Source organism: Rhincodon typus, chromosome 4 (assembly GCF_021869965.1).
Source record: "Rhincodon typus isolate 14 chromosome 4, sRhiTyp1.1, whole genome shotgun sequence".
NCBI classification, from domain to species: Eukaryota; Metazoa; Chordata; class Chondrichthyes; order Orectolobiformes; family Rhincodontidae; genus Rhincodon; species Rhincodon typus.
This window is the reverse complement of record NC_063335.1, coordinates 15072107-15088182: the sequence shown is the minus strand read 5'-3', so window position 1 is coordinate 15088182 and position 16076 is coordinate 15072107. Positions and strand designations below refer to the sequence as shown.

At 38.8% G+C, this 16076-nt stretch overlaps 1 protein-coding gene across 1 annotated transcript in view; it reads right to left on the bottom strand.

The window, feature by feature from the left end:
• csmd3b (CUB and Sushi multiple domains 3b) overlaps positions 1-16076 on the bottom strand; it is a 1719816-nt gene that overhangs the window by 271555 nt on the left and 1432185 nt on the right. Inside the window, 1 exon segment of the mRNA XM_048595770.1 lies at positions 7048-7186. Within this exon segment, the coding sequence (XP_048451727.1) occupies positions 7048-7186 (139 nt within the window).

The window sequence follows — 16076 nt, the reverse complement described above, 5'->3', positions numbered from 1 at the left end:
CACAACTCATACTACATGAGAAAATATTGCTGATTGTTGAGTAAGTCAATTCTTATAGGCTGAGATGTTGTCGTGCAAAAAGCAATGGGGCAATACAGGCTTTCCAAACCCCAGGGTATTCCTTGTTTTCTCCTGATAAGTTCATCGCATAAAGCTTTGCCTGCACATCTCTCCTTTCAGCAATATTCACATTTTGTTCCACCAAGTAACTGTTTATATTCCAATCAGCTGGGACGAACTATAAAAGTCATGAGAGATGCAGATTGAATTAGTCTTAAAACACATTGTGCTAATTTATTGCAGAAACATAAAAAATGGGAGCAGGAGTGGGCTATTCAGCCTTTCAGCCTGCTCCAGCATTCAATATGATTCAGCTCAGTACCTTGTTCCCACTTTCTCCCTATACCATGTGATGCCTTTAGCCTCAAGAAATATATCTAACTCATTCTTGAAAAAAATTCAATGTTTTGGCCTTAACCACTTTCGGTGGAAGAGTATTTGACAGGCTCACCACTGTCTGGATGATGGTATTTTTCCCAAATGGTATGCCCCATATCCTTAAACTGTGACCTCTTTCCCTCTTCCTAGGGGTCCTATCACTAGGCAGTTAGAAACTGTTTGGGACTGAGGAAGGGAAGTTTAATATGTGGGAAGGAGGTTGGGTGAGAAATAAGAGTCCAGTCATCCCATTAACATTGTGGCCATCATGCCAGATTGCAGAATGAGCAGCAGGGGCATTAGGCATTGTCCTCAATATTCCCATTGACATTGAATGCTATGGCTCCCAACAGTACTGGCACACGTTAGGAGCCATTATTTCGCTAAGGCACTTGACCCTGACAGTTCTGCTCTGTACCCTTCTATTCAAGACCCTGTCTTGAAATGGCAAGGGAAGAATGTTGATGATAGCATAACGATATAGGGGATGTAATAACTAATTAAGTGGACTTTTGTGCAGGAACTGAGCTGTGGCTGTGTAGTTGGTAGAAGTAAAGTGTGAGAATGAGATGGAGTATCTGGATATCAGGTTTCTGTCCCGAAGCACTACTGCCAGAGTGATGGTGTTGTGATTTATTGGGCATAGGTATATGGGAAAGTTGGAATAGGAGTGGGCCATTCAGCCCCTCAAGTCTATTCCACCATTCAATGAGATCATGGCTGATCTGTGGCCTAATTTCTCATAGCTGCCTTTGGCCCATATCCCTTAACACCTTTGCTTAACAAAAATTAATGTATCTCAGATTTAAAATTAACAACTGCTCCAGAATCCACTGTCATTTTTGGAAGAGACTTCCAAACATCTATCACACTTTGTGTATAGAATGCTTCCAAACATCTCTCCCAAACGGTCTGGTCCTAATTCTCAGACTATACTTCCAAATCCCAGAATCACCAACCAGTGGAAATAGTTTATCTTTATCAACCCTGTCTTTCCTTGTTAATATCTTAAGACTTTGATCAGATCATCACTAACCTTCTAAAGTCTAGAGAAAACAGGTCTAGTTTATATAATCTCTCCTCACAACTTTACCCTTGAGGTCCAAGTATCATTCTTGTAAACCTACATTATACAGTGAAGGGTCACTAGACCTGAAACGTTAACTCTGATTTCTCAACACAAATGCTGTCAGACCTGCTGAGCTTTTCCAGCAATTTCTGTTTTTATTTCCGATTGACAGCATCCACAGTTCTTTCAGTTTTTATATCCTTCCTAGGCTTTGGTGCCCAGGTCTGCTCATAGTACTCTGAGTAGGGTCCAACCAGGGTTTTGTATAACTGCAGTATAGCTCCTGGGGTCCTTGTACTCCGGTCCTCTACATATAAAGGCCATATATAAATTTAACTATTTTTTCTAGTCAACAGTTCAGAGATGTTATTACACACCTCTGGACCAGGTGGGACTTGATTCCAGGCTTCTTGGTCCAGGGATAGGGACACTACTTCTGCACCATAAGAGGGCACAAGTCAGAATTTTATTTGCTTTCTTGACTATGTTCTGCACCTATTTGTGACATTTTAAAGGTCTATGTGCCTGGACCCCCAAGAGTAGCTTGAGAGGTAGAGGGTGCATCAGATAGGACGTGCCCTGTAAAAATACATTCACTGACTTTGACAATCCTTGTGAGGAAAATAGACTCTTGTGATGCTGATACCAGGTCCTCCAGTCCAGTCTACAGGAGTTGACCTTTTTGGCCACTGCTCCAACTTTCCACTGAGAGTAGTCCTTGAAGATTAAGTCTTCTTTCTTCTTTCCACCTGCACCATCACTGCCTCCAATATGACATTCACCACCTTCTGTCTGCTCTGGTGTTCATTTTACCAATAAAAAAGCATCACAAAAATCTTTTTTGTGCAGGTTCCCTTCAGGATAAAACCTGCCTGAACCACAGGATGGGCAAAAAATGTGACAATGCATAGCATACCTAAGGTTAAGTTCAAATGGTTCTCCTCTTCACCCTGTGACATAGTATATCCCCTGTCACCTGCCATGACCTCTCATAAAGCCATACCAAGGTATTGCATTTCCGTGCCCATTCATCGAAGACTCACAGTACAGAAACAATGAACTGTATAGTGACGGGTGGATGCAAAATTAAAGAAAAACTGTAATTTACTAATTAGTGTCCACTACGACAAAAAACTTGTACTTACTACAGCCAATAAAACTATCAATCATCCAAACCCTTTCAGATTCTATAGTCAAAATTACAAAACACTCGAAATAACAGTGTCATTTTTGGAGTTAAATTATCTTCTCCTGTAACCTTGTCAGAATGTCCATGAAACAGAACAAAAAATGCCATAAGGACCCATTTATTCTATTAATTTCTATGGATATTCTATTGAAGTTAAAATGGATAGGATGAAATGCAGGCAACTCTTTGGTACTTCCGAAGTATTTGATCTGATGAAATCTCTTTGTCTGCCATCTATTCATATCTGCTTTTATCTTCATTATGCACTTATCCTGCATTTAGAGGCTAATGGCATTAGCCCATCACAGGGAAACCAGTACAAAACCAATCTAACAGGGAAAAATCAATAATTGATTCAATTGATTTGCATCACTTAGAAGCCAGAGCCTTCCATGCCCCTGGGACTTCTCCATGTGGAAGTATGGCAACTTGCAGCAAATTGCAATTGCATGATATTCAGCGAGTGCAACAATTTGCCAATAAGCACACACCATACCAAATCCATGTAATTACGATACATTTTAATATTGTCATGAAAAACTTCAGTTTCAATGAAGTTTTCGACAATCTCAGACTCTAATCATTAGCTGCTGAAGAGAAATCTAATCTTCAACTGTAGCTGCTAACCCATGTTGCTTTCTTCAGCTATCAGTCATAATGTAATTATCTGGGTGATAATTATGTTTGAAGCAAACTTGCGTAACAGGTTGGTAATTAGTAGAAAACTACTTCGCTAATTGACAACATTTGACTCAGTGGGTCATCAAATGCAACTGCATAATTTCAGAAATTTCAGAAAACAGTATTTAGCAGTAAATAATAAAATCCAGTGAATAAACAACTCATGCAGTACAGACTCATGGCAAATTGTATTTTTGAAACCACTAACCAAGTTAATTCCAGCTGACTGAATAGTGGAACCGTTCGTGCTAGTGTTGCTTTGTTGGTAGCACTCATGCTGCTGCATCTAAAGATTTGGCGAGTTCAAATTCCACATCAATGTGTGTGATCCAGAAATGCACAGAAGTGCCACTCTCTAGGTGCAATTTTGTATTAAGGTGCTGTTAATGTGCAATTTATACAAACACTGTTTGTAAAATATTTTGGTCAGCCTCTCCTGCACAATCAATATGAAAAAAGGTCCACCTAGTATTCAGGCAATTGCTGAGCACAGAATGCTTTCTGCTTCCTGAATATACCTGCAGTCATGGTATTGTACTGACAAAGGGAAAGCAATGGCCTAGTGGTATTGTCACTGAGCTGTTAATCCAGAGACCCAGATAATGTTCTGGGGACTTGGGTTCAAATGCTGCCATAGCAGGATTATCTTGAATGTCGAACAATGACTGTGAGTCAATTGTTGGGGGAAAAACCCATCTGGTTCACTGACATTCTTTAGGGAAGGAAATTGCCATCTTTACTTGGTCTACCTGTGACTGCAGACCCACAGGAGTGTGGTTGACTCTTAACTGCCCTCTGGGCAATTAGGGATGGGCAATAAATGCTGCCTAGCCAGCCCTCATCCTATGAATGAATTTTTAAAAAATTGTCTACAGAGTACTCTGTTGCACAATTAAGTGCTACTTTATCCAAGTATTATTTCTTCTAATTTCATAATCTGTCAGATACACCTTAATAATCAAGTTAAAGATATCTTTAAAAACTGGTGTAATTTGTAAATGTATGTATAATCCTGACTTAAGTTGAACATTTTCCAAGAGATGATGATTAAATGAGGCTCTTCACTACAGAACAGGGCAAGCAATTCAAGCGTTAGTCAAAACATATCGGTTAGCAGCTGTTTCATGTGTAATGCTGGAAGAGGTGGAGAACAAATGAAATAAGCTCAAATGCTTCATAATGTAGGAATGGTAGAGTCATTGATACAATTATTTTCAAAACTGAGACACGGAACCAATGCAGTAAAATAAAAAGTGACAGCACAATGCTGTGACATTATTCTAGGTATTATATCCTGGGGCTGTAGATCACTTCCAGTTATTTTAGTGGGGTAAAACAATGCTTCTCCAACATCCATCCAATTGGTCCACTGGTGTCAGTAAAGGACCTATAAACATGTTAGAATGATGACAACTACTCATGTGGCTTTGCACCTGATTCATGTTGTAGAAGGCAATGCTTCTGAAAGAATTAAAGTTGAAGCTGCATTGAGCTCCATCCAAATTTAATGAGCCATGATGCGAAGGTGCCAGTTTTGGACTGAGATGGGACTGATGAAGAAACAGAGCTCCAAAAGCTTGTGATTTCAAATAAACCAGTTAGACTATAACCTGGTGTCACCTGACTTCCAATTTAATGAGGGCACAGCAGCCTTGGGTGGAGAAGACTCGAACAAAGGATCTAAAGGACAGAGGCATGTTGATACCCTTTCGAATTTTGCCTAACCAGCCAAAGTACCATGTATCTATTTCTGTCATGCAATAACCTACATCTTGTTGTTTAGATAATCTCGTTAAGACTCAGTAGTGGCTTATTCTACGACAGTGAATTAGACAGGCCCTTACACTCATTACAGAAACAAGGATTAGTGGCCACACTCTACCCCAACCACAAGCCACCAATGGTTGAAACTGCAGCATACAACAATGAACACTTTTATTAATTAGTGCTAAAATTCTACTATGATTAATGTGACTGCAACAAAGTAGAGTAAACGCATATGGAAGCAAAATTATTGAAAAATTGATGAAAAACGGTCATACAATTTTTTTTAATGGATTAGCTTCCATAATCCAATTAATGCAGATTGAAGTTCAAACTGGAAGTGATGCCACAGACACTCCGATGGTTTGAAGAACTTCCTTTTTCAGAAACTAATCCATCATATCCATCTAGCTGTATATCCAACATGGGCATCACGGTGAAGTGAGAGTTAATATATTGCTGCATTCAGAATTAATTTCTATTTATTTAATAGGGGGGAAATTCCTGAACGACAAACATTTCCTTAGTTCGCAGTTGTGCGCCATTGGGGAAAAAAAAAGAGTTTATAACAAAATATACTTAGTTTTGTTACTCATTTTTATCCTTTTCACAGCAACGATGTGACCTTTTCAGCTATCCCAAGTGGGGTAACATTGCACAGTCACTGAGGCACCTGCACTGGTGCATAGATTGCCTTTATGTCGGTGACTATTTCACCACCATTTATAATGATTTTCTCAGTAGACAAAGCTAAAGGTACAGTCTTTCACTGAGCTGTCTACAGTCTATAATGAGAGCTCAGCAAAATAATTTTATTCAGTTTTCTGCAAAGGAATTTGCACCCGTTGCCAATTAATGTCAAATCTGAAGCAAATGTCGCTAGGCCCCGATTTTAATTTGGACAAGAGTCACATAGGCGAGGTCAAAGGTAGGTTGCAAACTGTCCTAATCTTGAAATATGAAACACAGGAGATTTTCATAAACTGGGTCTGATTGGCATCCTTTCGGTCTTCTGCCCAAAGCTAGCAGGCATCTTAACATTTGGTTGGAGGGTGAAAGCACAAGATTGGGTGGCAGGAGGTTGCTGTTACAAACCGGTGGTACATTCCTCAGCATATGGATACATTTTGCTTTGGGTCGTCAGTATGGAGGTTTCAGGTGAGACATCATGAGGGCTTTGGGGTTTAGGGGACAGGGTAGTGATGCCTGGGACATTGTAGCTCCAAGCCTTTTTAGTAGGCACTGTCCCTCTGACTTCTTTGGGCCCCACAAGAGAGGCCTTTCTGGCTCACTTTTGACTGTGGCAATGTTTTTCGTTGGATGAACTGATGGAAAAGTCACAATGACTACAGGGCCCAAAGGGCAGCTTAAAAATGGAATTTGTTAAACTAGTACGATAAATGAATCCATGGGCGATTTTAACACATAGTTGAGGTGGTGGCCATTGTTATTGGCTCTTCAGATTTTAACCCATGCCTCCCTTTGTACTAAGTATCAAGTTATAAACTATTCTCTTGAATATGACTTCACAGTGTCAACCACCTTCCGGTACCTCAACCAAAAAGCCATTGTTCATGCATTAACCTAGAAAGTGTTGGCAGTCTATTTATTTGCAGATGGAAAATAAAGGCAACTCTCATGCTTAAATCGTCCTACACCAGCAAGGCTCATTACATTCCAGTGCTGAGCAGAAGTAGTTACTGATTTTCTCTTCCGCTATGCAGGGCTGCTGATTGCAATTAAATTACTTCTAAAGCATGGTTAAATCACTGACCTTGATCATGACTTTCCTCAGGGTCCATGTGATTCAACATGGCTTTCAGCACTGCATCTTAGTAAAGCTCAAAGCAAATCACTAACATTGAGTAAATAAAGTAATCAATTTTGAAGAAAGAAAAGTAATTACCTAATGAATGTCAAAGATATGATGTAGTCATTATTAACTGTGATCGTCCAGTCACACTCTTTGCCATGTGGATAAGGATGTGGGTAATTTGGTGAAAGAATAAATCCTGAGGAACTTGACAGATTGCCTCCACACGGTGCTGAAAAATAAGATAAATATGCACTTGCGCTCAATTTATGAAAATTTCATTGAAGTTCACAATCCTCTTCAAATTCCACAAACATAACACATATTCAAACTGCCTTGTCATAAACATGATTTGTTTGAATTTTACAATCCATTGGATAAAATCTTACAATTTCTTAATTCCTCTACCAGTCCACTTTCTTTTTAATGACGCAAAATTTTAGGGCAAGGATCGGAGTATTTGCAAAGTGCACTTTGTGAAATAATTATTGTGTTCCAATCTATTGCAAGCTTTGCAGATAATCAATTACAAAAAATGCATATTTTGCAAAAGATTGTATTAATTATGTTATGCATATAATACACAATTTTATTAAGTTTCCACTCTGATATGTACACTGAAACTTGATGCAAGAAAAGAAACTTTACCTCAGTATTTTCAATGACTAATTAGGTTTCTTTTCAAAGGTTACCAATAAATTCTAGCCATGTCAGTGAAACTCTCAATTCACAAATAAAGAAAAAGTTGGCATAAGCACAGTGGGACCAATAGCCTACTTTTGCACCATATCAATCTATAATTCTATAATAACATAGCAACTGAATGCCACAAGCAGATGATAAATCATATGGAATGTGCATTGCAGAAGCACACGATTTGGATTTGAAAATATATTTTTCTTGTATTTCACTGGCAGCTATGAGCATGTTATCCACTGCTAGCTAGTGACAAATCAAGCAGAGTGAATTGTATTGCCAATGCAACTATGGCACAGTTGGAGAATAAATAGAATTCATACAAAGTGAACAGACAAAGTCTCGGTGAACAAAAGGAATCATATTACTATTTCTATAATGCAAACATTTGTGCTGCGGTGAAACGGCAAGGAAATTGAAAAGTACAGCAAAAATCTTGACTTTAACATTTTTAAGTTTTAAGACCAGCAATCTAAAAGTAGTGAATTTTATGCTACATTCAAAATTGTGCAATTTATTAATAGATATAAAAAAAGTAAATCAATGTTTAGTGTTCCTTTAAAAGGGATTATTATTTTAGACAGGCTTAGAATAAAAAAAATTGGATAGCCACATAAGTGTGTACTTAATTAACAATAAATAAGAATAATGATAATAATGCTAATTATAAATTGAGTATTTAGTGCTTTGTAGGTTTATAATTTCTACCTAATGGGCTAATTTTTGCAATCAACAATGAAGTAATATTGTCTGTTATTAACTGCAAAGAAAGCAGCTAACAAACAGCCAGTGATCTTTAGGACATTAAATTCTCCTTTTCCGATGGCAATTCAAATCTAGAACCAAGGCACAGACATTGCTTAGGGACCAGCAATATCGATGAAATCAATAAAGGCAAGCAACCATTTGCATTGACAGCTGACAAGAAACACTATTTGTCACTTCTAATTCCAAATTTCAGAAAGCAAATCATGGACTTTTTAAAATCAGTTGGAAATTTGGCTGCTGAGAAAAACAGACATGCTATTTAACTTCAAAACTTTTTCATCATGCACCCATCAAGTTAGACATTAATGTCAAATTTGAAAGAGAGCAATAATTTATATTGTCTGAGACAATTATGCTAATTGGTTGGCAAATTGACACTGATTGACTGAAGCTTTGCCATGGGTAATGGACAAGGGAAAGATGATGCCCCATGCATTTGTTTACTTCAAAAATAATGCAATTCCTGGACAAGTTCCTTCTTTTTTCTCTGTAGAGTGGCCCCTGCCTGTGAATATATGTAGCTTCTGGCAAACATTTCAGTGTCACATTGGGAACTTGATTTATAATTTTGAATTGTTTGTTACTGTAATACTTGGCACACTTGGGATTGTTCAGCAAATATTGTCAGATTGCTGAATCACATCAATCATTGCACATTATATTCTGCATTTTGCTATTTGAGCATGACCTGTGTTGGTCAATGACTTTGTTAGACCTGCTCAAGACTAAGAACTAGGCTTATAACATGTATGATAGGATTTGTCCTCCTAATTCACTATACCTACTTGAAATAACTGTCTAAGACATACAAAAATAAATGCCTCATAATAAATATTACTGCGTCTATAGAACATGAGTCAGCTAAATGATCGAATGAATTGCTACAAGTTCTGAATGAGTTTTCTAGGTACATTGTAGAAGAATAATCTGTACGACAAAGACTTTTCATGAGCTGCATATCAATGCCATGTCTATGTGATTGTTTGACACACGGCAAACATGGATGTGTCAATTTGCACCATGTCACTATATTGTGACCATTAACTGAATCTGGAATTGCTGTTATTGAACTAACAAACTTAGCATTTTGTGCAGATGGACTCAGCTTTCATGACACTGTGTATGCCTAACTGGAAGATGTTGCCATTGGATCTCTTCAAGGCCTAACTCTCAACTACATTTTTTTCTGTCAGAAATTTGGTGGAATGAGCCAAAAATACCCTAATCATTCGCATATTTCTTATATGTGGTTAATATGTTTGCTATTTTTGCATCTCCACCTGCATGCAAGAATACATCTAATGGGTTAAATTCCATATACAAATACACCCTGTAAATGGAGTATTCCAATGAGCTCCTTTTCTTTAACTCCACAAGAATTAATGAATCTGATCTTTAATTCACTATTCCTATTTTTGCTAAGCTCCTTTATTGATCAATATACATGTTGGCAAACCTACAGCTCCACATGTTATAAGATTGACTTTAGCAGAAATCTCATATATATAGGGCCTGAGCCAGTTAATCAAAATATAAACTTCACATTGAAGTAGGCTGCGTCAATGCTACCTTGTGGAATGATGGTGACCCCAGTAAGATCACTGCTATTTACTTATGTGCATACCACATAACACCACAATTTTTAGACCTTAAAATGCCCTGTCCACATCAATGGTCAATAGCATGCCATCCTATCCTTGCATTCAAGTTGCTTTAGTGAGGACATTTTGCTCAAGCACACTTGTTTCACATATTGAGCCTCTCTATGGCTCAGGTATGAGATTGTACCCTAAACACACTGGAATTATCTGACACCCCTCATTCGCAATTTTTATATTTTTAAAATTCATTTATGAGATGTGGGCATTTCCATGTATCGGAAGCCCTTGTCCTTCCTTTTGGAAGGTGCCTCTTAATGATCCTGAGTGAGTTTCTTGGTAACTCTTCTAACCTGCAGAGATTACGCACCTAATCTGCCCAATCTTTCCTCATAGGGCAATCTCCTTACCTTAAAATCTCCCCCTCACTGTGCTGCAAATGTGGCCTTGGCAATACCATGTCTAACTATAGAAAGATTGTTTATCCATACATTTAAATCAACTTGCAACAAAAGTTAACATACCATTTTCTTTCCAAATTGTTTGCTGTAAATGCATGTTCACCACCACCTCTTGAAGGCAATTAGAGATGAGCAAGAAATACTGACCAAGTCAGTGATGCTCATATTCAACAGACAACTTTTTTTATAAAAGCTAACTTTGCTCTCTCTGAGACTTTCCCAGTCTTTCATCATTCATGAAATAATAGTGATATTTGCTTTTCCTATTAGGAAGGATAACATCATATTCTATCTTCCATTCTTTTGCTGTAATCCTTATTTTGCTTATTTTTGTTATTTTTAAAAGTCCCTTATTTTTCTGTCTGTCGGTCATTACAAACTTCAAAGATCACAAAGACTTCACAAGCTTCAAAATCTCCCCTCCCGCAACCACATCCCAAATCCAGCCCAGCTTGTCCCCGCCTCCCTAACCTGTCCTTCCTCCCACCTATCCCCTCCTCCCACCTCAAGCCCCACCCCATCTCCGACCTACTAGCATCATCCCGCCCCCTTGACCTGTCCGTCCTCCCTGGACTGACCTATCCCCTCCCTAACTCTCCACCTACACTCACCTTTACTGGCTCCACCCCCGTCTCTTTGACCTGTCTGTCTCCTCTCCACCTATCTTCTCCCTTATCCATCTTCTATCTGCCTCCCCATCTCTCCCTATTTATTTCAGAATCCCCTTCCCCTCCCCCATTTCTGAAGAAGGGTCTAGGCCCAAACCATCAGCTTTCCTGCTCCTCTGATGCTGCTTGTCCTGCTGTGTTCATCCAGCTCTATACCTTGTTATTTCAAAGATCACAATTTATTTTCTTGGCTTCAGCTTTGTTTTTCTCACATTCCCTTGTCTTTCCTCCTTTATTGCCTGGTCCTCTTTTGCTGAATTCTGAATACACCCAATCTTCAAACTTACTATTTTCTTACACAACATTATAAACCTTCATCTGCAGAGGCTTGATTCAGGCAATACTCAGTGAAGGGCATGGCCTTACTTTCTGATCCTTCCTGCTACATATCCTTTAGAGCCAAAGCATCAGTGGCCCAGAAATGGTATAGACTTTTGGTTCCCCAAGTAATGTTTTGAGATGGTCAAATTCCATAAAACTTTAAATCGCAGTTGCTGTCAATAACGACAAGCCTGAGATCTAATAGAAATGATAGGAATTGAAATGAGTGAGGTAATTTGGTAGATGTCAGGAAGAATTTTGTTAATATCTAATCACTGGATGACATGAAAAGATTTGCACTAATCTTCCACTAAATTCCCATCACCTTGAAATCCAGTAGATATTAGTGCTGCACATGTTAGAAGAATTGACGGCAAGGACAGAACTGCAATGAAACATAATGCCCCAAATTTTGTTGTGGTAAACACAGTTGGTGGTGTTCACAATTGTTACTATACTGAAATTTCAGACATAAACTCATTCAGAGAAGTCTATGAGAATGTAAAAGTTGTTCTCAATTCTTCAATGCTTCCACATAGATTATATTATTGACGCTACCAGAGACTGCAATCAATGGGAATTTGTTTAACTTGATATGAAATTCCTCCATTTTGCTGTCAAACTTGCAAGAAAAGCTAATGAAATGTTTTAACTTTTTCAGTGAGATGTAAAAGGGTTTTTTTAGAGACATACTGAGCACATAGTCACCTCAAACACCCTGGATGCCCCTAAAAAACTCATTTTACATTTGTATAATGTCAAATTTCCCATTAATGATAAAAGAAATGTGGAACTATACTGCAAAAGAAAATGCAAAACTCATGAAGGCACAACAAAGGACTCCAACTATGATGAACAGCAGAAGCAGCATGATCCAAGTAGAGGTAACTGATTCCACAACTAATGGATCATATCAAAGCTTTCCAGTCTTGCTATGTCCAATCATGAATGGTGGTGAACAATTAAATAACTATCATGAAAAGAGGAGCCCATGAATGTCACAATTCTTAACGATGGCGTGCAACATGTGAGAGCAGGAGCTGAAGCAGAGCAGTATGCAAACCTCTACAACCAGAGGTGCCAAGCAGAAAATCTATTGTGGACTCTTTCAGAGCTCTCCACTATCATGGACGTCAGTCCTTAGCCAATTCAATCCACTCCATGTGCTATCAAGGAGTGGCTGAATGAATTAAATCTGCAAAAGGCTACGGGCTAATGATACAAGGTCCGGAACAACTCTTCCTTGGACAAGCTGTTCTAGTGTAGAGACAATACAGCCCCTTTCCAATAAGTGCAAAAATGCCCTGGTATGTGTTATCCGTAAAAAGCAGAACAGATCCAACCCAGCCAATTACCATCTCGGCAACATGCTTTCAGTCATCAACAAAGTGATGGAAGTTGTCATTGATAGTGTTATTAAATGTCACTAGCCAATAAACTGCTTATTGATAATTGGTTTTCATTTGATCAGGACCATTTGGCACCAGAACTCAATATAAATAAAGGGAGATGAAATTCAGAAATGGGATGGGTATTCCTGACTTTGGCATCATGGCTGTAAATATTTTTGTATGCCATCAAGGGTCGCTTATCAAACTAAAAGGAATGAAATTTGGGGTAAAGTTTCCAATATTGATGTCATATGAAAGCACAATTGAAGATAATTGTGATTGTGGAAGGCCAATCAGCTCAAGACATTCCTTGGACATCATTGCAGGCACTTCTCAGGAATATTTCAATTAACCTGTTTAGACATATTATAAGACATCTGGGACTATAACCCGGGCCACGTGGCTAATGCATAGGGATGCTAAGTTCTTCAAGGAAATGTCCTTGGCCCAACCATCTACAGTTGTTTTAGCTATAATCATCCTCCACCATAAGATGAGAAGTGGGAATGTACATTGATGATCAGACAGTGTACATTCAGTTCTGTTAATAACTCCTCACATAAAGAAACAATCTATGCCCACGTGCTGTACAACCTGAGTGACATTTAGGATTGGTTTGATGTGGCGAGTAACATTTTTGCTTCACAACCACCAAGTATTGACCATCAACAGCAAGGGAAAATCTAAACAACCCTCTTTGACAATGAACAGCATTACTTTGCTGAATCCCCCATCAAGAGCATTCTGGAGGTTAACATTGAATGGAAACTAACTGGGCCATCCATTTAAATGCTATGGCTGCAAAAGCAGGTCAGAGGATAAGGATTCTGCAACAAGTGAGTCATTTCCTAAAATACTAAAACATTTCCACAATTTGTGGGGCGCAATTCAGGATAATGATGGAATACTGTGTCCTGGATAAGTGCAGCGTTACACGAACTGCAGAAGCATAAGGAGGAGTCTCACCATGACCTTCTCAAGGGCAATAAATAATTGGTAATAAATGCTGGATCTTGCTTTTATTTTGTTTTTAATTTGCAATCCAATCACAATCATTTAATATGCTATCAGGAAATGTAAATTAATTATTGAGGACATTAAGTGCTTTTAACTTTCAGGTTTGCTGTGTGAATACTTTAATGTGATTAGTTTTTTTCACTCACTCACTGTCTTCACTGCTGTTGCATGCTGCCTAATCTTGGCACCAGATTTAAACTCGCAAACAGAAAAACCCATGCCACAGAGATGACTGGATATTTGTGGGCAGCTTTCTTTCAGTTTGACGCTAGGCACTATTCCTTTGGCACTGATTATAAATTTCAGCCAGATAGGTAGGGATTCTTACCAGCAGAAAGACCCCCTTCTTTATTGATTTGATTTGATTTGTTTTTTTTTATTGTCACATGTACCTAAGTACAGTGAAAAGTTTTGTTTTGCGTGTAGTGCAGGCAGATCACAAAATACAAAAATCAAAGGTGATTGAACAGATTAATGAGTACAAGATTACAGCTGCAAAGAAGATGCACAAAAAGCAAGATTAACATTCGAGTTGAAATTTGAGAAGTCCATTCAGAAGTCTATTCTTGAACCTATTGGTACATGTGTTTAAGCTTTTGCATCTTCTGCCTGATGGAAGAAGTTGGAAGAGATTATAACGGGGTGGGAGAGGTTTTGATGATGTTGGCTACCTTTCCGAGGCATCGGGGAGAATACAGGTGGTAAGATATATACTGTCACTGACTTCAACTGTGTTCTGAAATCAATGAAGTAAATGATTGATAAGTCTCCTGGCCCTGATGGAATGCATCCCAGGGTACTAAAAGAGATGGCAGGAGAAATAGCAGGTGCACTGGCGGTAATTTTCCAAAATTCGCTGGACTCTGGGGCAGTCCCAGCAGATTGGAAAACAGCAAATGTGATGCCACTGTTTAAAAAGGGAAGTAGACAAAAGATGGGGAATTATAGACCAGTTGGCTTAACCTCTGCAGTGGGGAAGATGCTTGAGTCTATTATTAAGGAAGAAATAGCAAGGCATCTTGATAGAAATTGTCCCATTGGGCAGACGCAGCATGGGCTCATGAAGGGCAGGTCATGCATTTACAAATCTTTTGGAATTCTATGAAGACATTATGAGCAAGGTGGACAATGGGGACCCAGTGGATGTGGTGTACCTGGATTTCCAAAAGGCCTTCGACAAGCTGCCGCACAAGAGGCTTCTGCATAAGATAAGGATGCATGGCATTAAGGGTAAAGTATTAGCATAGATAGAGGATTGGTTGACTAACAAGAAGCAAAGAGTGGGGATAAATGAGTGCTATTCTAGCTGGCAGTCAGTGACTAGTGGTGTGCCTCAGGGATCGGTGTTGGGACCGTAATTATTTACAATTTATATAGATGATTTGGAGTTAGGGACCACGTGTAGGGTGTCAAAGTTTGCAAATGACACTAAGATGAGTGGCAGAGCAAAGTGTGCAGAGGACTGTGAAACTTTGCAGAGGAACATAGATACATTGAGTGAGTGGGCAAAGGTCTGGCAGATGGAATACAATATAAATAAATGTGAAGTCATACATTTTGGTAAGAGTAATAGTAAAAAGGATTATTACTTGAATGGTAAAAAATTGCAGCATGCTGCTATGCAGAGGGACCTGGGTGTCCTTGTACATGAATCACAGAAGGTAGGTCTGCAGATACAACAAGTAATTAGGAAGGCAAATGGAATTTTGTCCTTCATTGCTAAAGGGATTGAGATTAAAAGCAGAGAGGTTATGTTGCAGCTGTACAAGGCGCTGGTGAGGCCACACCTGGAGTACTGTGTGCAGTTTTGGTCTCCTTACTTGAGAAAGGATGTATTGGCACTGGAGGGGGTGCAAAGGAGTTTCACTAGGTTGATTCCGGAGTTGAGGGGGTTGGCTTATGAGGAGAGACTGAGTAGATTGGGATTATATTCATTGGAATTCAGAAGACTGAGGGGTGATCTTATAGAAACATATAAAATTATGAAAGGAATAGATAAGATAGAAGTAGAGAGGATGTTTCCACTGGCAGGTGAAGCTAGGACAAGAGGGCATAGCCTCAAGATTAGAGGGAGCAGCTTTAGGACTGAATTGAGAAGGAATTTCTTCACCCAGAGGGTTGTTAATCTATGGAATTCCTTGCCCAGTGAAGTAGTTGATGCTACTTCAGTAAACGTTTTTAAAAAAAAGTAGTTTTTTTTTT